This window comes from Temnothorax curvispinosus, unplaced genomic scaffold (assembly GCF_003070985.1).
Source record: "Temnothorax curvispinosus isolate PA1 unplaced genomic scaffold, ASM307098v1 QBEX01013630.1, whole genome shotgun sequence".
NCBI classification, from domain to species: domain Eukaryota; kingdom Metazoa; phylum Arthropoda; class Insecta; order Hymenoptera; family Formicidae; genus Temnothorax; species Temnothorax curvispinosus.
In genome coordinates, this window is record NW_020223410.1 from 113,256 (window position 1) to 141,078 (window position 27,823).

The window sequence follows — 27,823 nt, forward strand, 5'->3', positions numbered from 1 at the left end:
GAGAGCGAGGTGGGTCCGCGAGGGACCCCCGTTGTACCTTATCACCGATTGCGTTCCTCACGGGCATGGTGTTTTCACAGCGTCGCATCGCGGCGTCGCACCGATTACCGTCGGGCTGACCGTTGGCACGGCCCGCGAGCGTCGTACTTGCGCGCGATTGCTCCACGATCCGGCGTAACGGCCGTAACGGAGGCAGGGCCCGGCGCGGCGGCGGGACACGCCACGCATATCACAGTAGAACGTGCCCGGCTCGTGTCAGACGAGCGCGCGTCCTGTTGCGCCTGGCGAGCGTACGACGGCGGCGCGGGCGGCGCGCGAGTGAGGTCGCTTCGGCCTGACCGTAACGGAGTCGCATCACTGACTGAGGCTTTCCTCCTCGTGCGCCGGGACCCTCTTCCACCCCCTAAGCTGGGGTTGCAACGCGTCGATCCTCGGGGCTGGAGCTTTCGATACGTTGGCGCCACCTTGCTGCTCGCGAAAGAAATCTCGACCATAGTCAAAGGGAGCCGCGATGATTGAGACGAGAGGACGACCCCGAGGGTCTACAAAGGATGGAAGGTTAATGCTTGAACGTAAGAGTGATTTCACGAATCGTAAAACTTTTGTTTTAGAGAGTGACCTCCCGTAGTCCCTTAAATAAAACACAACCCTGAAGTTGTTGTAACGTCTGACGCTTTTTTTTAGACAAAGAATTCTTATGTGCTCTGTCTCAAAATATTTCAGTTTCTGAGCGAATTGGTTCCGAAGATAATAAAATTGTTATAGAAATCGAGAAATTTTCAAATTTTGAATGAGAAAGATGTTCAAGTACTACCAAAAGTTCAAAATATAGAATAATGGAGAATGTTATTATAGTCATGTTTGTAAATAAAATTATTATACTTAAGGAATTAGGTATAATCTTCATCTAAAATATTGAAATATTTCCAAAATACCTAGTGTATTATTTATAATTATAATCTTCTTTAATAGAAATTGCTTTACTTAAATTATCTTTAGTTAAAGATAAAAAAATATTGAAATAGTTCAACAGTAAAATATTATTTATAATTATAACCCTTTTTAATAGAAACTATTGTATTTAAGTTATCTTTAGCTAAAAATGAAAACATGTTGGAGTATTTTCAGAGAAGAATATTATTTAGAATTATAATTAAAAAAAAAATAGAAGCTGTTATGTATTCAGACAAAGTTGCCTTTATCTAAATATAAGATATTGAAGTATTTCTAAAGTAGAATATTATTCGTAATTATAAATCTTCTTCAATTAAAACTATTATACTTGAACAAAGTTATCTTCAAGTAAAGACATAGATAAAATCAGATTTACATAGCTGCACACGTGTATTCTTCAAGCTAGCGGATAAAATCAAATTTACATAAGCTGTACACGTGTATTCTTCAAGTTATCTCATTGCATATATGTATATACATAATAATATACAGTAATATGTAACAATAATGTAACAATAATGCATGAGTCTCGTTATAATTCTAAAATATGGATCCTAAGCATCTTAAATTACATCGTATTCCCCGTCAAGTCCGTTTATATTCAGAAAAGCAATACCTATTACTATGAAAATATCATAAAAGCTTCAAGGCATGGAATATTCTGGAGATAAGGTGGAACGACCGAAAATTTGATCGACATCCCGAAGAATCATCCTTATGCCTGCGCGATTCACCAATGCAGTGTATTGCAATCCAACGTGGCTTATATGCCAAAGGCACTATATATGAAATTCACTTTAAACGTTCCATAATTCACGTCAGATTTGAGCACAGAATCCTATCTATAATTTTATTGCCATGTATTTATATGTACATATTTTAATATATTTTAATATTGAATGTGTGTTGAATTTTTGATTTTGCAGATGTTTTTCGTGTTACGCAGTACGTAAAAATATAAACAGGATTCTATTCTATATTCAGAATATATAGATTGTCCAAAATCGGTTAATGCACATTAAAGAAAATATTTTCAAGTATTAACTTTCAATTATAACAAACAATACGAAAAACATAATACAAGCTAATTGGAAAAATAGCTGTTCTTGTGTGTTTTCGAAAAAAACATTAAATTTTCCAGATATACGATATTCATTCGAAGCCATGTAATTTTTATATCGACAGCTATATAAAATACACCCGAACATCTCTATTAAAATACGTACTTTCATTTATTTTCTTTTTTCATTTTTGTATAACTGTCATCACGCTCCGTATTTTCATAAAATTCATACGCAAACAACTCGCGTCAGGTCAATGCAATCTTTCTCCGTAAAGTCCAAAAATTAAAACGGTTATTATATTGTACGAACGTCCACCAAACATCCCGTGGAACCAGACCGCAGAATTGCGTACTCGAAAAAAAGTGAGCTTTTTAGGTAAAACGTAGAAAATACGAAACGCAGAAAATACAAAATGTACGATCTTGAGAAAATGTAGTGCGCGGATTAGAAAGGTTTTCATAACATAACGCGATATGATTTGTCATCGTTCTCTCCCCCCCCCCCGTTTGCCTGTCGGATCACCTGTCTCTTATTTGCAACGGATCAAGATCAGAGACAAGGAGTTACTTGGAAGCCGTCCTCATTTGTCATACTGAAATTTGAGGTAGCGAGGTATCAGAAGCCGCAAGCGGCGCATCATTATGTGGCGTGGAGAAGAGAGAGGAAAATGTCGATCGCGAAAATGTCGATTGTTGAACTTTGAGAAAAAAAATTCACAGTTGAACTTTCTACGCTCGTAGGCGAGCGGGATTTACTCTTTAAACCGTGTACATGTATTTTAAACAGATAAACGAAGATGAGAATAATTTATACATGGTAACGTCATCGCTGTTTGCTTTAGGATTATTAATTACAGCATGACTGCGCTTTTATGCGGAAAGATTATAATACAGTTTACATGCGAATCTCTCGTGGCCGAGAGGAATATTTAAAGTCAACATATAATGCATCTAGCGGTTGAAACGTTTCTAATTCTAAACGTGGCTGTCTGACTGACATTACACATATTCGTTGAGTGAATGAGTGAGCTCCCTTCCTTTCGGTAGATAAAATTGAGAAGCAGACGGCTACCCTTGTAGTTCCAAATGTACGACGAGAATACGCACCATTGTTCGCTTTTCACACGTCAAACAGCTGATTCGCTAATTCACAATGGAACACATTTCCGACACTGTATTTCAACTAATATATTTGATTTAAATGTGCACTATAAAACTTATTTTATTTTCAAAGAGCACGTTCAGGAGATGTACACAGCATTCAAAATATTCTCTGAATGGCATTTCAATTGTATCACACATAATAATGATGAAAACTTTAAAATGATTTAAAATTAATTTCGATTTTTTTATTAGTTACTGTTGCCTGTTACGGTTATCATTTGGGAACGTCCAAAATCTAAAATTTAATGTAAAGCTTTTCATGACAATATTCTATATACGAATTTTATATGCTATGGCTTTGTAATTTTATTTGCTGTATGCTATGTGAGAAACATTTAAAAAAATCAGAGTGCATAAAATCTATAAAATATATATCAGAAAAAATATTATACACATAAAAAAACAGCGTTACAAAATTATAAACTAAATTCTATCTTGAATTCCAACGTAAAAGTTGTAGGTGGATCTAAAGGACTTTAGAAGTACAGAAAGTACAGTAATATTCGATCTAACAAGCTGCATACAAAATCTTGTACGTCTTGCGCCTTTTAATTCTGCGCTTTTCGAAAAATTCTTAAGCGTTCTTTACTTCTTGCAAATTAATGCTCGTGTCAAGTGGAATCCACTTACCTACGAGTCGCGAAAGTTATAACGACAGGCCATTAAAATGATCGAACTTGTACATAACTTGACAGGACACATGTTGTCATGACGCTGATGACGTCGCTGAGACGGCATTCCCGTCTCGCGGAAGAACGGTTCATCCTGCCGCGCCTTTCAACATTTGGTTACATCCCGCACACGAATTCCCCGCTACTCAAGGTCGTCCATTATTCCGCGGACAATCGATGCGACGAAAGTCGCTGGGTATTGGACAGTCCCCCTTCGCCGTGAGAGCAGGGTATAGGAAGGTCTGGACGCCGACCGTGAAATGAGAAAACGGCGGAACTCCAGTTTTAGTTTTTAATTTTGGATGCTGCGTAGATTTCTGCGGCTATTTCCACGAGATATTTGGGTCACGTTTAGCAGAGCGACATATTCGATCTCCACACGATATCTTCATATTTATCTTCGGACTTATGTACATTTATTTTAACGCCGCTGCTGAGCAACGACTTTTCGACGTAAATAAAACGTCAGTGTTCTGTAGATAAATATTTTGTACTGTAATGCTGAATAAGCGAGTTTCAGCGCACTTATGACAGCTATATTAAGCGCAGTATTATTATAGTGATGAAGGAATGGGTCTAAAGCTCGGATCTGGTAATAAATACTTAATCTTATGAAATTATGGAATCTATTGTCACATTGATACTTTTTATTCTGATATATTTTATATCAAAAAATTTATTTTCAGTTTATCAGAATTAGCAAAATCTGGTAAAATTATTTTTCAGCAACATTTAAAAGATGCGATATCCTTTGATATTAAAGTAAGATTTTAATTCAGTGATTATTTGAATGTTAAAGAATGTTAAAAATTCTTTTTATTTATAATTTATAAAACAACTATACAGCATGCTAAGAAACTGAGTGTTAGAATTAGTTATATATATTTCGTAACTATGTTTAATTAAAATTTTTTTAATTTATCTACATTAATTTCAGCTAATTAAGTAGCGCTCTGCTCGCGCCAGAAAGCAATATATCGGTTCATTTATAGTAATTTCAATGTATTAATTACACTTCCGGGCGCTAACAAACAAGTCTAATTATTTTACTTCTAGCGACATATTTATCTTGCAATCGATTCGCACGTAGCCACGTACATGCATATATAATTTATAATTTAATCATTCTATTATTATTATTGTTATTATTGGTATTATTATTATTATTATTATTATTATTATCGTTATCATGTATTATCAATTATTACTCGTCATTCGTTACTTTTATTGCTATATAATGACATTAAACATAAAAAATGGTAATAGTGTATACTCCATATTCGTAAACGAGAAACTCGTTATTGACCTAAACATATAAAAGATTCCGCGAAAAAGAGTTTCGCAATATTATCGGTTGCTTCTCTATATCGCGAATACTATTATTTGTTCGATCACTTGTTGCTCTAAAAACGCGTCGCGACATCGGTTCAAATTGATGTTATCACCTGTAACCTGTTCGTATTCTCGATCATATCACAAGAGTTGCTGGAACGTTGCTTGAGGAACATTATCGGTTATGACGGACGATGGCAGCTCTATTTCAGTGGGGTTTACCGACTATATGTGGTGCGCAAGAACCATTCTAATTTACCGACAGACGAGCGTCCATGGTTGTACGCCATACTAAACTAAGCTCCACATTTTATAGTAACAATATAACAGTAATAGCAATAATAATGAATTTTGCAGCAAATAATGTATCAATTCTTCAGGGTTTATTTTCTGAACTATTCCAATTCTCGAATTGCCATTTTTTCTTCAATTATATACTCAACGCTGTTCTCTTAATTGGTCTTATGTCGACAGAGCGAGTCTTTCTCTCGCAGGTGTCGGTATTTAACATAATAATCAGTTTTTTCTTCGTATCCACTCTGTTGCTTCTCAGTATTCGTATATGAATTAAAAACAATAGTAGGGAGGTATTTCTAACGGACGTTGTCGTTAATTAGAGAATTATTTGTACTTGAGAGGCAACCTATGCGTGATAACAAACAATGCTGTCCGCTAATTCAAATTGCATTACTAATCATCCGGAGAATAACCAGCAGTATGATTTTTGAAACCGCGAGCATAACGAGCGCTCTTTGCTTAATTAAATCCCTGAGGATGCACAACGTTGCTCGTGTCCGTCCTTTGTACGTAAAGCGGGGAGCACACACTTCTGCACAACGCATAATGCGTAAGCATAAGAAAATTGATTGATCCATATATACATATGCATAAGGAAATAGACCAATCAATTTTCTTATGCTTATGCATTATGCGTTGTGCAAAAGTCTGTGTTTCCCGCTTAAGGCAATATTTAAACTAATTATATTGCCTGCGGCGAATCCGTCCGAGATCAATCATTATCGAACAAGTTTTCACAGACAACACACGCGATGTTCCATGACTGTGCGCCACATTAACAAGCTTGTAAGCTGAGCTCGATGTCTCATTTTGTTTCTTCAACGGATTCTACGTCGAGATCCTTTCTTAGCGAAAACAGTGAATTTAAGTTTTGACAACTAAAACTCCCAATGCGATTTCTTGAGAAACACTCGCCTAAATTGAATAAAAAATAGAATTATAAATAGAATTTAAAAACCTCTTTAAAAACGATTTTCAGGTATCAATTGACTCCTAATGCTATTGAAGACATTAACGTAGCCACCCTAATCAAGGGATTAAAGCAACGTGGTTGAATTTATCATAATTACACAATTTTCTTAACAACAAAGTTGATGTGTTTTGGTATATTTCGCACAAATCAGTCGGTTACAAAAAAAGAGGGTAAAAAGTTAAAGAGGGCAAAAAGTATTGATTCTCACTGTATATATATAATTATATAACAATATTCAATTATACATAATTTTCAGAAATTATCTCATTTCCGTTGTCAGATTCCTTAAGTGTCGTTGGTCTCTCAAGATTTTCATATAAATGCAAATTTTACTACGCTGCGACGTGACTGACAATTGTTTTAGTGTTTCCAAAACTTTTCTTAAATAAAAGACATAAATTCAAGTTTACGCGAGGAAATCTCGAGTCCACGTTAAATGGGTCGAAAGATCTACAGACGAAGATGGACCAGTAGGTCTAGGACATCCCGTACATGTTCGTAGAAGCAATACAGTTTCGTCGAGAGCACCGAGTTACGATGACAAAAACGTTCGTTCAATGGAAACCTACATGCTCCAAACTTGTTCGCTGTAGAATCGGACATAACTGGGTCCTAGATAGGAAGCTTTTGACTTATGTGCAACGATCGAACCAATTCTTCGGAATGCCATAACTTGGTAACAAACCATGCGTAATTTCTTGGCGAAAGGGAGTGAAACTCGTGTCGGACAAACAGAAACGAAAAGAAGAAAACGTACCTCCTACGCGAATCCATATACCGTCGAACTTCGCGTATCAAATCCGAATTTATGTCTTTTACTTTAAAAAAAAAAATTTCGAACAAACTAAAATAATTATTAACAGTTACGCTACAGTGTACTGAAACAAATACAATAGTATTTATGTCAAAAACATTTCAGTGCCAACGTCTACAAGTAAAATGTTAATATTTCACATTTTTAGTGCAATTAATGTTAGAATGTCTATAACGATTCGGCAATTTGTGATTTCGATCTTTTGCGATAATGGAATTGTTTATTTGAGAAAAAAATATTTCAAAACTCTTGATAAAATCAATCAGTGAATATTCAGCATTCTGACGATTGAAATTCATAGCATTTCGAAATTGCGTACATACCGCTCTCAAAATAAACGGTTGAATAATAGTTTACAGCCGCAAACTGCAGCTCCAATTAATAATGAGAGTAACAGATACATATTATCAGCAATGGTGTAGTGACGTCCTCTGATTATAAATTATAAACCCGTAAAATATTATAGAGATATATTATATAAAATTGTATATACATTCGCATGCTGCAGCACGCATGATTTTAATATGTCCGCGCGTACCGAATCTTCGTGCATAATTATGAAAAATTTTATTTTATGTGAAAAGTTTCATCTAGAAAAGTAGGACATCGAATACAGTTATGAATATATAATTTCGTCATTACTTTGCAATTATCATTGTGTTTCATAATTCTAATCTCAATTTCCTCGTAATTTATCGGCCTAAAAATATAATTTTAACTTAGAATATAAATTTCTCTGCTATTCTCTGATAAGAGGATTAAGGTTTAAAATTATTGGTGGATCTTTTTTGAAATTGCATGGCAAAGTTTTGCTTTATAAAATTTATCGAACAACAGAGAATGGGTAGAAAGAGAGAGAAGGATCAGAGAACGAAAGGGAAACGAGGGCTACATCTGTTGGTTCCGTCTCACCAGGAGAATGTATATTTTCCCTCTTGATATCGGCCCGGATCCTTTACCAAGAGCAGCCCTTCGTCCCGTTTCTGATTGTTAATGATCGACCCTGCATCCGTAATGGAAGCATACTTAGCATACTAATGGAAATGGATCACGAATGAACGAAAACATCACATATTACGAGATCGAAAACGGAATAAATCCGATCGGAAACCATTCCGAAAAGTTTCACAATTTGTACCCTGCTCGAAGCTAAGCTCGGTACTTTCAACTGAAGCCGTTAAAAATAGCTACTGTCCTCATAAAATTTGTAATAATAGCTGTAAAAATAGATACTTAAATAAATGTTGTTTGTTGAAAGAAACGACAGTGCTTCTCCATCCAATGTACGACTGTGTATATGTCGCACATGTGTGTAGGTATAAGAGAAAGGAATTTTCAATATTTGCACGTATAATTGTAACGCGGTATTGATCGCGTCAGTTTTCTTTCCCACGTATAAACGGGATTCTGAAAAAAGATAAAACTCGCAAACATCTATCTTCATATACACGTGTGCCCCTTGTCATTCACAAGGCTTATCGCAAATCGCAACATCGTCGGTAAATCGCTACGTCGACGCCGTCGTATATCAATCGAATGCGCTTCTCTCTTGCCCTCCTGTCGCGCTGCTAATCAGGACGGGGTACGAGAAAGGACGAAGACGTAAAAAAAATATAGGGAGAAACAATTTATTTCCATCGTCCTGTGTTTTCCCGCCAAGAGAAACGCTATATTTACTCGGGATCCCGAGCATCTGCGTGTTTCTAGACGCGACACGTGAACTTTATCACATGGGTCTCTTCAAGGTGGGTACCGCGATTTTACAGCCAGACCACGGCGGGAATGAGAAACGGTGGCAGACAGTGCGCGGAGATTTATCTCGACTGCATTATCTTCTAAACACGATAAAAAAAAGAAGGGAATAAGGGCGGAGGAACATTACGTAAAACTCTTTATCGGCGAATAATTTATCGCCTCTACAGCTGAGGCGATAATGCATGTTGTATAAAGGTGACGTTTATTTTTAAACGGCTGCGTTGACCGATTACGCGGAAGCAAAGGATTATGCGGAACCATGAATCCCTTCAAGTCAATAAGAAGTAGTCGGCCATAAAGCAGAATTAATCGCGTCACGCGAGAGCATGCGTTCGTGTCTTATCGGTGGTTAGTCACTTCGACATGCTGTCGCGGAATTGTTTACTCCGTATAAATTTAATTATAAATTTATTCTCAGAATCTCTCTCTCTCTCTCTTTCTCTCTAATAAAAAATACACATAAAGACAGATAGTCGAGAATATATTTTTTCTTTACTTGCAATATGCAAGTTTCAAACTAATTCAGTCTCGTGACTTTTAGTTAGAAAGATAAACAGAAATAAAAAAAATCGCAGATTTTTATAGCAAAATTATCGATTTCACGTTTAATAAATTCCTGATATTTTGTAAACAAATAAAGAAATGTACAACATGTACACAATATAATTTAAAATATAAGTAATAATATATAAAATTATATTGATCAGTCTTTTTTCCTTTATTTTGTAAGTGGAAAAAATCTTAAAACTGTCACGTAGAAAAATTTCACTTCATATTGCACAAACAATAAATAATGATGTGTCTGAATTCAACGCATATTACTGACGTAAAATGCTTAGATATATGTACAGTGTGACGTAAACGACGTAATAAAACGTAGAAAATTGCGTCGAGTAATTGAACTTTTTAGCTATTTTGCGTTTTCATCCTATTAATAAATGTCTCCACAGATCTTCAACGTAATTACTGCAGTCTACATACGCTATCATTTTAATAACTTTAAGACAAAAGTTGAATCTTTCAAAATTATTTGCACTGGTTTAAAATTAAAGAAATAGCATAAATATCTATATAATTTATTGGTTATAAGTTATCTTAAAATACTGCTGAATAACAAACATTAAATTAATATTTAAACTCGCAAACAATCTGACCACAATTTTTAAATGTTTATAATCACAAAATTTTTTATATTATAAAATCGCGCGTCAGACACATCATGCATGCAAAGTATCGATTATTATTCTTGTGAGTTACAAACGAAATAAAAAATAAAATATTTTCCATCATCTTCTAAAATACTACTACAAAAACTTCTGTTTTACTCAATATTTCAAATGTATATTTTATACATATAATTAAATATCAAATCTAAAACAATAACTATCAAAAATTTATATTACCGTGTATCATTTTGTACTTATTTTACTACCCTCGGACATATATGTTATATATTTCAAAAGATATAGGTAGAGAAAAAAACTATAATAATGATTAACAAATTTATATTTAGAGCCGCAAAAGCAAATATCCTACAATCAAATTCTCACTGAAAAAATCAACTGAGAACTCGTCGAAAAATTTTAATAAATAAATCTTAGTACATTTTATATTCGTGATTGTGCCACCGCGCAATACGGTCCGCATAGAAATGCTCCTCTTATTCGAGTAGGGATGTCAGTTTTGTTTTTCTTTTTTTATGATATGGTAATGTAATTTTGCGGAGAAGAACTCGTCGAGCGATAGCTATAACTACACGTACCAACAAGCAAGATGTTCGCGAATGCCTCCGAGCACGTATTTTTATGCTGGCTGAGGAAATATATGTACGACACTTTACTCAAAACCGTAAAATCGGTCAAATTTTTATGTTAAACGCCAAGCGCGTTATGAGCGCGATGTATACTCAGAAGCATGCTGGTGGTCGCGCAACAATTTGTAATTTCATTACTGCGCCCTTCCCATATCTTTTTCCTCCTTTCATTAGAGCACTTTGCATTCAAGTATCGAATACCGCGTTATTACGTATTTTGCTACATAGCGAACGATACAGCATTTCGCGGATCATTTCATGCGTATGAATAGAACACACATTTGACGTTGAACGCGGACAAGCGCGGGTCGACTTAGATTTAAAGCCATTTTGCGGCTGGTAGGCAGGCAGAGTATAAAACGGTGGGATTAGATTTAGAGTCATTTTGCGGTCGGGTAGGCAGAGTATAAAACGGCAGGATGTATATCGAAAGAGGCCGGCGCGCTCGTCTTCTTTTTATTCCTTAAATATTAACGCGGTACAAAACGTAACACAATTTCTGCGTGCGTAGCTCTCCGATAAAATCGCAATTATCTGAAGAGCGCGTGTAATAATATATTCGTGTAATATAATACACATAAAAAAAAAGAATATTCTTGATTTGAAAGTATATCTTTAATTTCAACGTATAGAAATCTTGAAATAAGATTATATTGCGTTAAATGAAGAAAACTTGCTTGAATAAAGTCATTTTACGTAATTCGAGCAAAAAAATTGAAATAAAAAGTTAAAATTCTTATAAGATTGTATATTGTTGCGTATATATACGAGACAATAAACGCGTTAATTTGAGTATATAAGTTTTGATTTGACACTTCTTTTTTTCTGTGTATCGCTGAACGTAAATAATCTACTTCTTCGCTATCGCTATATGTATAATGTATATAAATGTATACATATACGGCGATTTTCTACATTTTATGGATACAAACACACCCTCTCAAAATCGTCCAAAGAATGATTTAGAACGCTCGAAAATCGAAGGGAAACCCTAGTCTTCGTTGTCACGTTTGCATTACTGAATAGAATGCTGAGGAATATTACTATGGAATCTCATGATAAATAATTCAGAGTCTTGAATGCCAGTTGGATCAGAGTTTGCAAATATATCTTTATATATATGTATATATAGAAATACTGTTTCCGTTCCACCAAAACCGCGACGAATACAAGATTTACAATGAATAAAGCGCGCAGAGAGGAAGAGAAATATCGACGAAACAATAGCGACGTCTGCCTCAGAAAATTATAGTCAATATTTCGTATTGTTACGTCGTACCCATATCGTCGGACGGATATTGATCAGAGAAACTTTGAAATTCGTGCTTCTTACACCTGAGACGCTATCGGAGTGTTCGATTACTTGATATAAACTAACAATGGAAACTCACGCGACACAACGGTGACAAAGGGATATATAAGATAGCCGGGATCAATTGTAACGAGAAACAATCGTATAATACTCACGACAATGTTTGAACCCTTTCCTATACTATACAACACGCCCGAGAATAAGCGGAATTAAATTTTGCAGACAGTAATGCAAGTGAAACCTCTTTGAAGATGTACAGAATCGCGACACGATTCTACAACAAATAGCTCAAAATTTCGCTAAGATCCCAAAAGGTACAGAACGTAAAAGCGCGACGCGCCACAGGGATCAATACTCTGTTCAGTTAAAATTAGGATTACATAAAGAATATATTCTAAATCGATTTAGAGCAATAAACTCTGCTCTTTACTAGGTCGTTTTAAATGTGTTCGTCGCTTAATTACACACGACCGCCAGCTCCATTACACGATGTGGTTCAAAATAGTTTGGAGTAAAGCGTAAAAGATTTATTCATTTTTAGCCACAGAATTTTCAATTTTATTCGTATAATCTGAATACGTTAAATAAAACGTTGCAGCGCTTTTCATTTAAAATTTCATGATTCTCGACCAAGGAAATCAATTTGCAATAAACGAAATACTCCAGAAATGTAACTTCAGTCATAAAGTAACATTCTGTATTGAAAAAAAACCTCACTTTTCATTTAGATAATGGAACAATTATAAAAATTACGTACTTCGAGCATTAAACCCTCCAGAGAAATATTTTAAGCGAAATATCGTCGTTTACTTCGGATAAAGGATGGCGAAAGTACGTATAATGTTCGCAATAAACGACCCGCATGTTACAAGATTAGAAGCATTGCTGTTTGAATAGGTGCCACTGTTGGCGGTGAATGTGACCAACGAGATGTAGGCTAGTTCCATGGAGTTTATAACCGTTGTAGCCGAGGTTGTAGCGATTTATCGGGCAACGCGTGGTGACCATATAACCCAAAACAATTGCGAACTCGCAGGTGGCGTAAGGCACTTTTATGACACATTTCTGATTCGAGCTTTTCGTGCGCTGGTTGCCGCGTCGAAGTCATTTCTGAATTTTTTAAATCGTCTACCATATAATTCATACAAATATCTAAGCTGCGTAATACGTACGCAGCATTGTTTATGCTACTTTATATAGTTGGTCAAGTGCATAATACATTGCGACGTGAAATTAAAGACGAAAACGCACAGAACTATTCAGAATGCGAATACACTAATGTCCTTAACAATTTATGAAAAAATAATGATAAAGAGAAATCTACGTTGCTTCTTAAATCCGAATCTTGTCTTCAATAATTTGTCGTATCTTGGTATAAAAGAATATATGTTACGTATATGCAATATTATTTTCAATGTGGAAGAAGGCAATACTATGCAAACAGTGATTTTCGTAACTGCATGGGCTAACAATGAGTCATAAAAAAAAGTGATAAAAGAAAATCTATCTTTTTATGATGTTTAATATGATGTACCATTTTGATTAAATTTTTCCGAGTAATGCATATGAAAGATGCAATTGCATGTTTTAAATAAAATTATATACTTTTTTTAATATAAATTGATCTCTGCGTATAAAAAATATTAGAATAACCGAAAGGCTAATATCTTTGTAAGTTATTACACATATTATAATATTATAAAATTATTTTAATATATTGCAAAATATCTAGAAAAATATTAACCTTCCGATTACCTTCCTTACTCTAATACTTTTATGCGCGTAATAATGAGAAATATCGGTTACGCTAAAAAGTATATATAATTCCATTTATTCTACCAAATATTTCTTTATCTTGACTTTAGTAAAGAAATAACCCAATTACTAGAATTATTTTGTGTAAAAGATATTTTAATGTTTGCAGTTGATGTTTACTTCAAGCTTTTATGATTAGCTTATTTCATACGAAGTAGGTAAATTTATTGACATGCGTGTCAATAAATTACACGTACGAAAATTCGTGTATTACGTGTACAAGGTGTTCCATTTTTTGTGCATTATTTTTCAACGGATTTTCTAGACAACTCGATTTTAGCTAAAATATCGGGGAATAATTTTCGAGTTATGATCGAATAAAAAACGAATTGCGCAAATTGAATGTCAAAAAGCGAATACCAAAATTATATTTCTCAATCAATTCTGGTAACGTTTACTTTAATAAGATTCTGATTTGTGTAATGACGTGTCACAAGAATATATAATGCCACAAATTGGAAAACTGCGGTAAGTAATAATTTAGTTTAATTACAGGAGAAATCACTACACATTAATATATAAACAAAATAAAATCTGCCGTTGAAAGATAATGCAAGATAAATAGAACGCCCTACGTTGTTATATTATACAATTATTATTAAAGATATGTATTTAAACACTTTATATTTGAACGGCACGGTTGAGTTCCATTTTAATTAAACTCGGTTACGCAATAATCAAGCATTAACACAAATATAGGTATTGAGTGGTAGCTCGAAATGATTTATCTTATAATATGATGCATATACACGGTCTGTTTAAACAGAAACTGCAAAAAACCGATATCGATTTTATCCTGACGTTCATGTAATTCGATTTTGCGAAATATCGTGCCATTAATCTCTCCTATCAAAAATCTATTTAATACGTGTCTAATGACATAACTTTTCGGAAAAAAAAAGAGGTCAACATGCACTGAATTTAATACTATCTATTATTACGTGTCTATGCAGGCTCACATCGCGGATGTTCTCTCTTCTCAGATTCTACGTCGTACGTCGGAAATACATTTTTCATCGTGATCGGAAATTAATTAGCCCAGGTTATGGCAGATATATATGTCGATAGAGCCGATCAATATCAATATTCTCCGGCAGTTAGCGGGCGATAAATCAATTAGCGGATGAAAGTGCGCTTGGTGCAGAAGGTTCAAGCACGGTTGGAAGCGCAACACGAGTTACCACTCAATCGTCGGAAGAGCGAGTCACACGCAGCATGTGAGAAACTGACCGAAGGAAACGGCCGGAAGCGAGTCCTAAAAGGTATCGGCGAAGGAAATCGGAATCGTTTTCTCTCATGCGCAAGGAAACCCGCGGTTCAACGAGCAACTGCAACTGAAGGGCTGATAAGTTAATATACGAGCGATCAGATAATACATGTCTGTCGGATTTAATTATCCGATTCACTGAATAAGCTAAAAGCAATAATAATAGTACGTCAATCTACCTCCACTCGACTGTGCACAATATTATATTAGAACATTATGACATTAATCTACATTATTAATGAGTATATAAGCTAATAACAGCTCCAAAATAATGCCACGGATCGGTTTCAAGAATGATTTGATTTCTGCAGTTCTACATAAATCATCGTAATTTTTAAATAACATTCTTCCGTATTTGTGAAGTACATGTATCAACATTAATTCAAACTGGTGTTTCTCTCAGTTCTAAACATCCTCTTTTTTTTCCTAGAACGAATTCGATGATTGCACCTACATAACGTGCGTAATTCATCGTCGTGCGCGATAACATCGTGCGGGCAGAATCTGGCACTACGCCAAAGTCCTATCTTCACAATACTCACGGTAGGTAAAGCTGCGATAAAATTACTGATTTTCTGCGTGCGATTGTGCTGGGTACCCCAAGCGATAATTGAGAAAACGTATCGCTTAATATAATTATTAATGGAAATAGCTATGTGGACTACTATCGCTACTAATGAGAGTTAAGTTATATATGGATCTAACGCCTCGGGAAACTTCTTTCGCAGAAACTCGCTCGGTATTATTTGCCATTATTCTTGCATTTCACACTTGGACCAAACATCGATATCCCCGAACTTTTCGTTCTAATTTCAATTGCGCGTATAAATGCATACATTCTTACTCGTTTACATTCTTCGTCTTTATTTTGAAACTGGTGCAAATTAAAAGGCAAAATCTAAAACTGTGGAATATTGCACTTATTAACATATTATTTGAAAATTGATCATTTCTGTCTGCGCGTGCATATGTATGTATCTCGCTTGTGTCAATTTTATATTCAGTTTTATAACTTGGAAATGACAATGAAATCACATTAATTCGTTGAAGTTGCCTTTGAATGGGCTACGATATATCTGATTTTCCCACATTATGTAAAAATGTTAATGTAATAATTGGATATTGGAGCAGAATAATAATATTGAACAATCCTTTTAATCGTTTAAAAGTTTAAATATTTAAATTCCTGTAAACGAAGATATTTTGACACATTAAAACGAATATTTTTACACGATGGTTAAAGAATTATTATTTTGAAATAAGAACAAGTATTATGTACGTGTTAAGAACAAAATATACATGTATATGTACATACGTATCTATGTATACAATAATAGACATGCATAAACGATGTTTAAAACGAGAAATAGATGTACGATGTTCTTTGCACGGTTACTGTTCATGTTTCAACATTTGATTTAGCGATCAAGCATCAAGCTTCTATTTCAGTGTAATTTACAATGTAAATTTCATGATAAATACTTTTCCGTTATTCGATACAAGGATTATAGCCAACTACCCTGCTAATCCATATTTTAATTTCCTTTTAAGATCCCGCATTTGTTATTCCTACCCGCGAGATGGTAATTAAGGCCACGATGTTTACTGTAGACGTTAATGCATCGTGAAGTGCAAACATGCAAATAGATGCATACATGTATGATATGACACCAAAAGTTCAATCGTTTGTCAACTCGGTAAAAACGAGCACACATTTCACGCTCCTTTAATTACGCAAACTGAATGATTCGCACGACCGAGTAATTACAGTACGCGTCGATACATCATTACAAGAGTGCGGGATGTACAAAATACGTGGAAAAATAAATCAACTCCGAGCTTTTGTTACAGATTTTACTAACTATATCGCTTCGGTATAAAACAGCCTTTACAGATTAAAACTGGGTCGTGAAATAATTCAAACGTATATAATATTCTCTCTTTTTAGCAGAAGAGAAAGAAAAGATTGCGAATCAATAAATCTCGAAATATTTTCAAAGTGCAGTCGTGTTACCGAAAAAAAAAAAACGATAAGATGACACTCTTCTCGAATTTCCAATCAGGTCTTTCAGCGCAAAAAACACGCTCAAATCCTTCTCCATTCAACTTCCGTAATTTTTCAGTTTTTAACATTAAGAGCCATGAATAAGCCCACCCAACTTTGAAGATAAAAGTCGCGAAAAATAACCGCTACCTAAAAAGGTATCTCTAAAAAAACGTCACTATCACAACGCGGGTCCCCTCGTTCTTCACATCCGATGTGGAGAACATATCTTCTAATATTCCTCGTCTTCCGTTCGGCCGCGTTAGGATCCGCTAAAATAATGTTACATTAAGCGAAGATCGATCGTGAAAAAAGTATACGCCAGAAGTTAATGGCAATTTTACGGGAACCTGGGTGTCCCCCGTTCCTATATCTCGAATATCGCGACGTACTTTAATTGCAATAACTCACCTACAGCGTAACGTACCAGCCCGCTCGTTTGTTCTATCACCCGAAAAGAGCGATAAATTCTCTCGGAGTGCACTTCCGTCTAATGCAAGCGCCGACGCACGCACCCCGGTAGTTTTATTTGTCCATACGTTTAACCGCGACAAAGATATGGACGGTATGCCGACGGTATGACGGTGACACGAACATTATTATTCCTTCGCTCGCGAAATTCAACTTTATGCCACGTGTGGGAAGCCGTCTTAAAGTTTGGGACAATGTGAACGTGCCATTAGACCACTTGATTAAGTATTCCGCGGTTATAGTACAGAATTCCTGATACAAATATGTCCAATGTTCTAAATCACGTCGTATAATATCGCGCCAGGAATTCTACTTAAAGTTTCGAAAAATAATAATACTCGAGAGTACTTGACTGCTTATTATTATATATAAAAATAAAACATTTAATTTATATTTATAATATAAGTTTATACATATAAACTTATATATATATGAACATCTCATAATTGATTTTAGTGATCCAAAAAGTATTTATTAATTAAAGCGCAAAAATATTTATAATCGATAAGAATATAGATATTTTTTTAATATATAGATATTTAAAATGTTTTTAAAATTACATCAAGAATATTACATTTAGAGCCTATTTATGCGCTTTATATATATTAACGTATGACTGAAAATTCAGCTTACAGGGGCGACTACTCACTAAAATTATTATTGATATTATAAAGTTTGAAATTTCTCAGAAATTTCGCATATATGAATCTGTTGTATGTTTTCAAAATGTACCATATATGAAACTCTCAAATACACATACAAGATAAATATTTAGTACAAGATAATATAATGTTATTCATGCATTCTGCTACAAAAATATTGTCTGTAAATAAAAATATTGCTAATATATTCAATTTAAAAATTCCTATTACGAACTTTTATGTTCCTGTTCAAACAAACGTCACGTCGCCCAAATTTAACGTTCGTGTCGGATGTCAAATATCAAGGCAGTTTTCTTGCTCGTTTCCTTAAAGACCAGCGGATTATAAATATCCCGCGGCCATGCTATTTTTACAAAAAACGGAAGACAGCTTCACTTATCACTGGTCTCGTTTACCGCGAAATACACTGGATTTTTCGCAATCTCATCTACCGTGAAATATATCGAAACTGCACGCTCGTTACGTAGAAATAATTTCTTCCAGTAAAAAGGTCGGTACGTGAAGATATCCAATCGGAAATAGTGTAAATTGGCTTCATTCGTGCGATAATTTTTCAAATAAAGTTCCGCGCTTCCGAATCGGAGATACATAAATGTCGCAAAATGTCAGTCTTGCAATTAAATTGTGGGATATACTGTCAGGAAGTCTTTAGTGGTCTCGCAAAATAAAACTGTCATGTTCTTAATGTTTGAAATACATTAAAATAATTTATAAATAATTTATATCATTTTATTATAATATATCTATAAATTGAATTTTCATAATATTATACACGTGATGTACGTATCAATATTTATATACTACATTAATATTACAGAAAGTACTTATTTTTTATTATTATTGTTGCATAACATAACATTTAAATAATGAACAAAAAATGCTAAAATCATTCCACAATTGTGTTTCAAAAGCATTTATATTAGTAAAATTGCGTTACAATATTTCCAGAATCGTAATGGAAATATCCAGGCAGGATATTTCCAGAACTTAATTATTAAAAATCACTGTTGGATGATTTAATTGTGTCGAGATCAAGTAATATCCTCGTTGCGTTATATTCGAACATTATCTTAATGCAGATATAATCAATTTATCCCATTTTCTCGATTTCTATTTTCTTTTATATTAAATTTACGAAAAACACCATTAGGTAGATTCGGTATTTTGTACTTGGGGATACGAAACAAACAAACGTAAGAAAGTGGCAGAAACGAGATCATGTTATGACGTGGGAAATTCGTGGCGTGTAATTCATCATACTTTTCTCGAATGTACACTGCAAAGAAGTTACGGAATAGGTACTTTAATCTAAGATGAGAGCTACAGGAAGGCATCGAGCAGAAGTATAGCAACGTTATACTATATTTACTCCTCTCTCATAGATGTAACGCGATATGCGGAAGTGGAAGATCAGATTATATGACTTGACGAAGTTTTCGGGTTGAGAAAATTTTAATTCCGGACTCTAACCACTTCGTTCGAGTAAAATATGCGCCGTCAATGTAATATAATATTTCCCGTACTTTTATTTAAAAAATCTAAAATAATATTAATGCATATTAAATAATGTATTAAAATAAATATATGGTGTAAAATCAATTTTATACATATATATAACGACAAGATTTTATTAGCCAATTAAATTTGAGTTATTATTATTTTATCTTTTATAAAAAACAATCTTTGAAACGCATATCGATATTAATCACGATATTGATAATAATCACTGTTCCTAAAAAAGAAATTAAATTGACGTTCCTAATATATACTTCATTTTCCGCGTTGGATCGTTCCCAATCCAGTTAATTACATCTCATCGAGTTGAGTAAATCTTTCCCCATGGCTAAGTATACTTTATGTTCTTCACGATCAATTATTGTTTCGTTAAAATGTAATTTTCTCACTTCTCTATAAAAGAAAAATGTAATATATAATATAATGTGAATATGTAATGAATAAAAAATGTAATATATAATATATTTGACAGAAAAAATATTATTCTAGGAAAGAATCACGAGAATTTGTCGAGAATTTCTTAACTAGCAGATTAAAAGCTATGATGAAGAAACAGTTTTTATGTCAAACAAAACCTACATGTTTTAATATCTAGAAATATCTTAATCTAATAGAATATTAATTTTAACAAATTCCTACAAACATCACGCTTACATATATAATATTTAAATTCTAAAAACTTTCTTTATATAATAGTATAGAATGTTATACTATATTTCCGAAGATTTCGGGAAAGAAAAAGATTATGGAGGCCAAGATGTATCTCAGTTATAGTTTAGTTGTGTCACACAATTTCCAACTAGTCCAAGAAAACAACCCCCGGAATAAACGGATAAAAAGTTATCGATTTTGGAAAAGCGCGACGAGAGAGCACTTCAGAAACGAGTGTACGTAAACATTCATCCGGGATAACAATGCACAATCGTGTTTATCGTAAACCGTAGCGTACACTTGCATTGATCGCAGACGATCGCGAAGCGTCGACAATCGCAAAATCACACAATATACCTACAAATATTACGTTGACACACATATGCACAAGTAACGCACAATGCGTATGCAACACACGAGCCACATGCGACGTTTTATACAAGTTGGATTTATTAGAGCTGCGAGGACCAATGGACACATGAAAAATACATTACAACGTATACGCACATTGTGCGACATTACTTCAACGGAATTAAATTTCACGCTTAATTACCGAACATATATTATCATGTTTTGCGTATTAATTATATCATTATCATTTTGTAATGTTAAATAGAAAACCATGTGCATTTAATATATATACCGCACGAATATTAAACGTATCTTTGATTAAATTCACGCTCTTGATATACAATATTTCATACGCGCATAATGGAATTTTGATCTAGTAATTATTTTCGGGATATTTACTTATCTGACCCGACATTTATTTATGCAATTACGCAACTGTAACTCTTTCTCTCTTTCTCTTGAATAATGCCCGACTGAAGTTACATCGTTTATTATGTTATGCCTTGTTTATTACTTTAACTATAGAACTCGCTATTGACATTTAGCTATCTCGCTTGTGGTGTGCCCTATATAATTACACATAGAGCAAAATGTAACCGAAATCTCGACGGAACTAATATCCATTCAATTTATTTATGACTTTCAACAAACTTCTGTATCTCGGGAGATCATCTCGGATGAAAGGTAGGAACTGGGAGTTGGGTCCAACCTTTAATTGCCAGATTATAAAGGAGAAGCGATAATGACGTTTATTAGACCGCATCAATGGAAAAAGTGTCACAACAGAATTCATTTCGGGAGACCTCCAGTAGATTTGATTTTCAAATTTGCGTAGGTATAACAGTTGCGCGTTGCTGTTAACAAATAAGATTTTATTCCACTGTGTCATAGAATAACGTGAAGTAAATAGTAAATCTTACTTCGTAGAGCAACCGATTAAAGAAAAATGCATTTATACTTCGAACAATGTCCTTTGTTACTCGTGACCTTTTCTACGAGACTCGTGATTTGTAGCACTTTCTCCGAGATGAGAATCAAAACCGCCATACGAGAGAATCCAGCATCGGCACGTGCACAGTAATTTGCTCGCATGCAATCGTTCAAACAGCGTGCAATAAATCTCATCGGTCATCGTCGGCACCCCCGGCTATCCTACCGATTTCGTGTCTCGCTGAGACAATTTTTACTCACAGACTCTGCGACAAGAACCGCGACAGCGCCAGTTTGCCGATACGATTGTTTTTCAGGCCGTCCAACATAGCCGACGCCGCGACTTCCATTTTCGCGTTACCTCGTCCTTCGTCACCTAAGAGGATTTAGGATATTCGAGGCGCGGAGCGTTTTCCACGAATTCAATCGACTTGCCCGTCGATTTTCCGGGAGTCTCCCACGCCGGAAACGGTTGCTCTTACCCTCGCGCTCGCTTTATCTCCCGATGGCGACGCACTCTACGTCCCCGTTGCCGATTCGCTGGCAGCTCGTCGATACATCTCGTTTCATGTTTCGGTCCCCTCACCGTCCCCTCTCTTTTGTTCAGACTCCTCTCGCGCTCGAAGTACAAACTTTCTTTCTCCGCCTCGTATCTCGCGACAAGGAAGAAGAAACTTTACGGTGCAACGACGGAAGGTGCAGTTATGCGAACTTGGGTCGCTTCGATGAATCGATTCGATGTTCTCGTTGACGCAGGTAATTCACCTCTCCTGCCTTCGACGGCCACGCGCTATCGATCCCGACGTGCGTCGTTATCGAGTGGGACTGCCTTCGCGAACAAATAATCTCGATTTATCGTTTTTCGATCGGCAGCCTCTTGTTCGATTCTTTTTCTGTTACATCTATCACCGCTCACACTGTTATCTTTTTCGTTCCCGACCGGGCGCTCACTTCTCTATTCTCTCCCCTTTTTCCTCCTTCTTTTACTCGACCTACCCTTTCGCGGTCCTCTCGTTTTTATTAGTCGCGCTCCGCCGGTCGTTGGAGTGTTTATATTAAACGAGATAAGAGAAAGAGCTTTCCAGAGGAAACATCATCGACAAGCGCGCTATGTCGTACAGGTCGGAAGTTCGACTCGATGGTTTGGAAGAAGAGAGAGAGTTCAGTTATTCTATTTAACCCAATTTCCAAGTGGCTGGCTGGCTCGCTCGTTACGTCTCATTGAATGGCGGTCGTTAAAATTATCATATAATAATCGTGGCGCTCTTTAATGTCCCAGATTACGCAAGTGACGCCAGAGCATAGCTTGCGTGCAAAAATATACGCGTGCAGAAAAAAAAGCACACATATGTATAACGTCTGTGTACGTCGGCACGTGTATCGAACCGTCCCGTACGGTGTACCGGAAGTGCGCGAGCTTGAGCGCACGGCACTCGGAAGATCGAGATACGAGACACGCGGGAGATATACGTGCGCGCGTCCGACAACCAACGCGAGATAACGCAGCGCGAACGCGAACGCGACGCGACAACAGGAACAACAATAACAACAACAACGATAACAATCGGATCGTCCGCGGCAGGCAACGACGGAACTTGTATCACATTATACGAGCATTATGTGCCCCTCGATGAGCCCTCGAAATGCGGGACGCGGCAAGTTTCATCACGCCCGACCGCACTCGCGGAAGTTCCTCTCTCTCTTCAGGTACAGCGGTAACTTCTCGCCACACATACGCACGAGGGAAATCGGAGAAACTTGACGGAACTTGGGACGCACAATGCACCGCGAGAAGGCAAATTGAATTCTCTATCGCTCTTTCTTTCCCCCTTTTAGTCCTCGTTTTTTCCCTTCTTTCACCACTTAATTTTTCTTCGTTGCTTCTGTGTATCGTGGGACATCGGCCTTATCAGCTATCGCGCGCGTATCTTTAATCGAAAGAGGGGACTCGGTTACCCGTTGTCTGACTACCCTCGGTACGGTAAAGAACGAAAATATGAAGGAGATGTAAATCTTGCCCGTATCCCCCCGGATCGATCTACGATCTCTCTCTCCGAACGGTGTCGTTGGAGGCTCAGGCAAGTGTCTCGGACTGATAAGATCCACTCCAGCCACTCGAGGATCATTCGATCCTCTCTTGAGAAAAGGCGTCAATCTCGATCGTCAATCTCAATCGTTCTCGAGGTAGGATCGCGAGTTTGAGGGCGGCCGTTTTGAAAGAGTAAGCGGCCGGGCAAGAGGGCCGCCCGGGCTTTGTCGCACGTAAGAGAATAATCGCGCATCTGAGGGTATGAGAAAAGGGGTATGAGAGCCGGTCGAAGACAACAAGAGGTTCGGGGGCTGCCTTCTGTGGGGACAACCGTGTGCCGTTCGCCAAAACGCGGACTGCCACTCTGGTCGACGGTGTGACCTACTCGCACTGCTCTCAGCTGCTTCCAATCCCCCAAAGTCGTACCGCCATCCCTACCCCGTGGCCATCCCTACCCTCTCGGTTTCGCGTTCACCCCCGGAGCAGTCGGTATCCCTAGCCCGATCTTCTCCGTCTCGGCCGCTCTCCCACCCTGTTTCAACCACCCCCCCACAATCCCTCCCGAACCCCTCGAACCGAACCGTCACCGTTCCCTCCGCCTTCGTCCCTCTGAACCCCCACTACGGAACTGACAGCGCCACTTCCACCCCGTGGCACCGCTTCCATCCCTCTTAGCTCCCTTCGCTCCCCTTCGACTGAACCACCTCATACTCGCCGCACACTCTCTCACCGCAGCTCTCAGAAAACTCCTGTTACCGCAAAACCTTTAACGTTTTCTCCTAAGCTTTCCGTCGCGTTTTCGATCTCGATCGTCTCAACGAGTCTCGAGACTTCGCCTAGCCCCCCCTCCCTCTACTCGCCCGAACGGGTTGCGAACAACCCGGTGATGAGCAATTGCTCTCTCGCGTGCGCGGGGCGCGAGTGACTTTCTACAGCAAACAGAGCACGGCGAACATCGACGCCAACGGTTACGTACTCCTCCGCTTCGCGCTCGTGCGCGCGTGTACACCACCGTGCACATGGAACACGCATCTATGTATGTCTACGCGTCTACGTATCATTAACGGATCTTATCGATTGTTGTGCCGCGGGTACACTCAGGCGCAGGAGTGCCGAATAGACGTTAACAACGTAATATGCTTAAACAAGAAATGGGTTTTGTGAATTTGAACAGCATAACGCAGATATGCTTTAAAAAGTATCTCGCTTTAAAAATACACGTCGCGATCGGACAAACTTTACTGAGAAAATATCAACCCCGCGATCTAACTAACAAAATATGCCACTACTTTTAACCTATTATAAAGGCTATTCTTGTATAAGGAGACAGAAACATCTCAAAATATTGCGCAACTAATCACCTATTAAGCAATATCATTTTTTTATCGGTTGCGTGCGTCGTAAAGTGTTTTCGTATGAGACATCAGAAGTAGGGGAACGCGTTCTATCGCGTCGCACGTGTCTCGAAGGTAACTCACCCGACATCGTCGGTCGGGCTTTTAGCCCGGCGCACGTTTTTCCCCCCCTGAAATAAGAGCGACGTTACGGCGCGAGCAAGTTTCACAGCTGAAAGTTTCACTCGAGCCGTACCTTCAGGTTTGCGTAAAGGACACGTTGTATGCGAGCAACACACACCGGGGATTTTCTGTTATACAATACGATAATGCCATTTTAACCGAATTGACGCGAGTCAAGCACTCGACCGTAGAGATTGTAAAAGTTGGTGGGTAGTATTGCATTTCGAGGCGATAAAATCGACGATTCGAGAAAGCATGGATCGATTGTTACGCGAAATGTGAAACGTGACCAACATTTCGAACGTCCTTCGAAGGTTTTGCCGTAACCCTGATTAGAAGCCGGCACCTGGCACCGCAAAATAATATCGCGAAATGCTGTTGTACATCAGAGAGCGCTATTACGAAATGAGCAGTTTACGATCATTGTTTGTTGATTCGCGTACCATATCAGTTTTTACATGTGCATTATATTACAGGGTAATTATACAAGATGTATAACTAAAAGTGTTAGGGACTATTATTTCTTAAATTAAAATATGAAATTTGTGTGATGACCTTAACGATTCCAACTAGAAAAAAAGTAACTTCATCATACAATGTGGTTGACAGTTCAGTTGACAGGAAACAAAAATTTTATATTTTATTTTATTTTATTTTATTTTGTTTTATTTTATTTTATTTTATTTTATTTTAGAAATAATAGTCTGTGTACACTTTTAGTTTTACACTCTGTATGTGAAGTTATATACAATTCTCTATATTTTGTTACTCCTTTTTCCATTTTCTATAAACACTTTTCTTAAGTTATTCGCAAAATCTATTAGATTGATAAAGAAAATTTGTCATATTTGTCAAATAAAGTTTAATACAAAATTATAACAACATTAAAGCAAAATTTCCGCCACAAACTTTAATACATCCTTCTTCTCATTCAAAGAGAAATTTCTCAATTCCTCTTCCCCAAGAGAACTTCGGATTTCTAACTTTATTTAATGGAAAGCTTGACGGAAAGACACAAAACCATTCTTATCGACTTAATGGCCGTGCGGAAAACAAATATCTGCAAGCAAACGAGAAGCTTTATCGATATGCCAATTACAATATTCCAGCTAGCTTTTCTCACGACGCGCTCACTTCACCTCGATAAGGGGTTTTCTCGCAATATAATCGCGAAACGTACCGTATAGCCGTCCCCGCAATCGGACGTGGATATGTATGCGAGCGAATACATTTGCAGTCGCCTGCCGCGATTCTTTCCAAATAAAATACGACGGTTTTGATCACGCCCTTGGGATAACCAGCGATTATCGGCTCCAACCGCCGCGCGGACGCCATTTATACACGGAGGAATAGATCCGGCGAAACGGAAACTAGTCGGAGAGACAGACCAGCGGTAACTTCCGTAAACTTCCGGCCGAAGATGGACGTTGATGGAACGCTTATCCGTCTCATCTCGTTTTTCCAGAGATTGCTGACGAGCGCGCAGGAAGTCCCAAAGGAGCCCATCGAGAAACCTTCGGGAATCCACGCCTTTTTTTGCGACGCGTCACCGGTCTGCCAATGTTGCCAGGATTGCCATATTCTAGATTATATATCACGCAATGTACGCGAGTCCGATAGTTCCTGAGGTATAAAAGCCCGCAGCCACTTCGTTTATTACCAGTTTGCCCGTATCGGTTGAGCGATCGCGTGACTCCGGAACATACGAAACGGAGTTACGTGTTAAAATGAGAATACACGAGACATCCCGTTGCGCATCTATCACCGATATTAAAGATTAAATTCGAAATAGTCACACTATTATCTCAAAGCGATAACATTCATACCAAACGAGTAAAATTTTGCGAATTAAAGTTTGGCAAAGAAAAACGCGCGGGCGACGGCATAAATTAAGACTCAAATATTCGGACTGCAATATAATATCTGAATTATCCGATTACTCAAATCTAAGTACTCAAATTATCCGGATAATCTGAGTCTTTCGACTTCGTGAATTCGGGTCCAAACTATCCAAACAAGAATTTAGACGGAAAACTGATTGCAAAACATAATATAACAAAATTATATATAAATATTTAAAATATTTAATTCAACATTAAATATTATATAATTATATATAAACTTATATATTTATTACATGTGTGTATAATAAAGATTGTTTTATATATTTCATATATGCTTCATAATCACATAATACAGTATATGCTAAAAATCTTTAGAAATAAAAAAACAATTATTATATACTTTTAAATTTTAATACAAAAATGTCAACTGGTTTACATTCTCAGCTTCTTTTAGATATAACGATATTCCCCGTTGTGGGAAATATTCTTTCAAAGCTAGCAGAAAAAGCAGAAATAGCTAAATAAATTTTAGCTCTCTCTCTCTCTCTCTCTCTCTCTCTCTCTCTCTCTCTCTCTCTC

The 27,823-nt window shown here is 36.8% G+C and overlaps 1 protein-coding gene across 10 annotated transcripts in view; it reads right to left on the bottom strand.

Moving 5' to 3' along the window:
* The window catches only part of LOC112463756 (synaptotagmin-7), a 165,628-nt gene that overhangs the window by 46,662 nt on the left and 91,143 nt on the right, over positions 1-27,823 (bottom strand). For 3 of the 10 annotated variants that reach the window (XM_025030305.1, XM_025030306.1, XM_025030304.1), the window contains exon 1: positions 22,116-24,269. The exons of 4 other annotated variants lie outside the window; for them this stretch is intronic. In XM_025030305.1, the coding sequence (XP_024886073.1) occupies positions 22,116-22,204 (89 nt within the window). In that variant the 5' untranslated portion in view covers positions 22,205-24,269. Of the gene's footprint in view, positions 1-37; positions 262-22,115; positions 24,270-27,823 lie in introns of those variants that run through there. 3 more of the 10 variants (XM_025030308.1, XM_025030307.1, XM_025030309.1) reach the window with 2 other exon arrangements.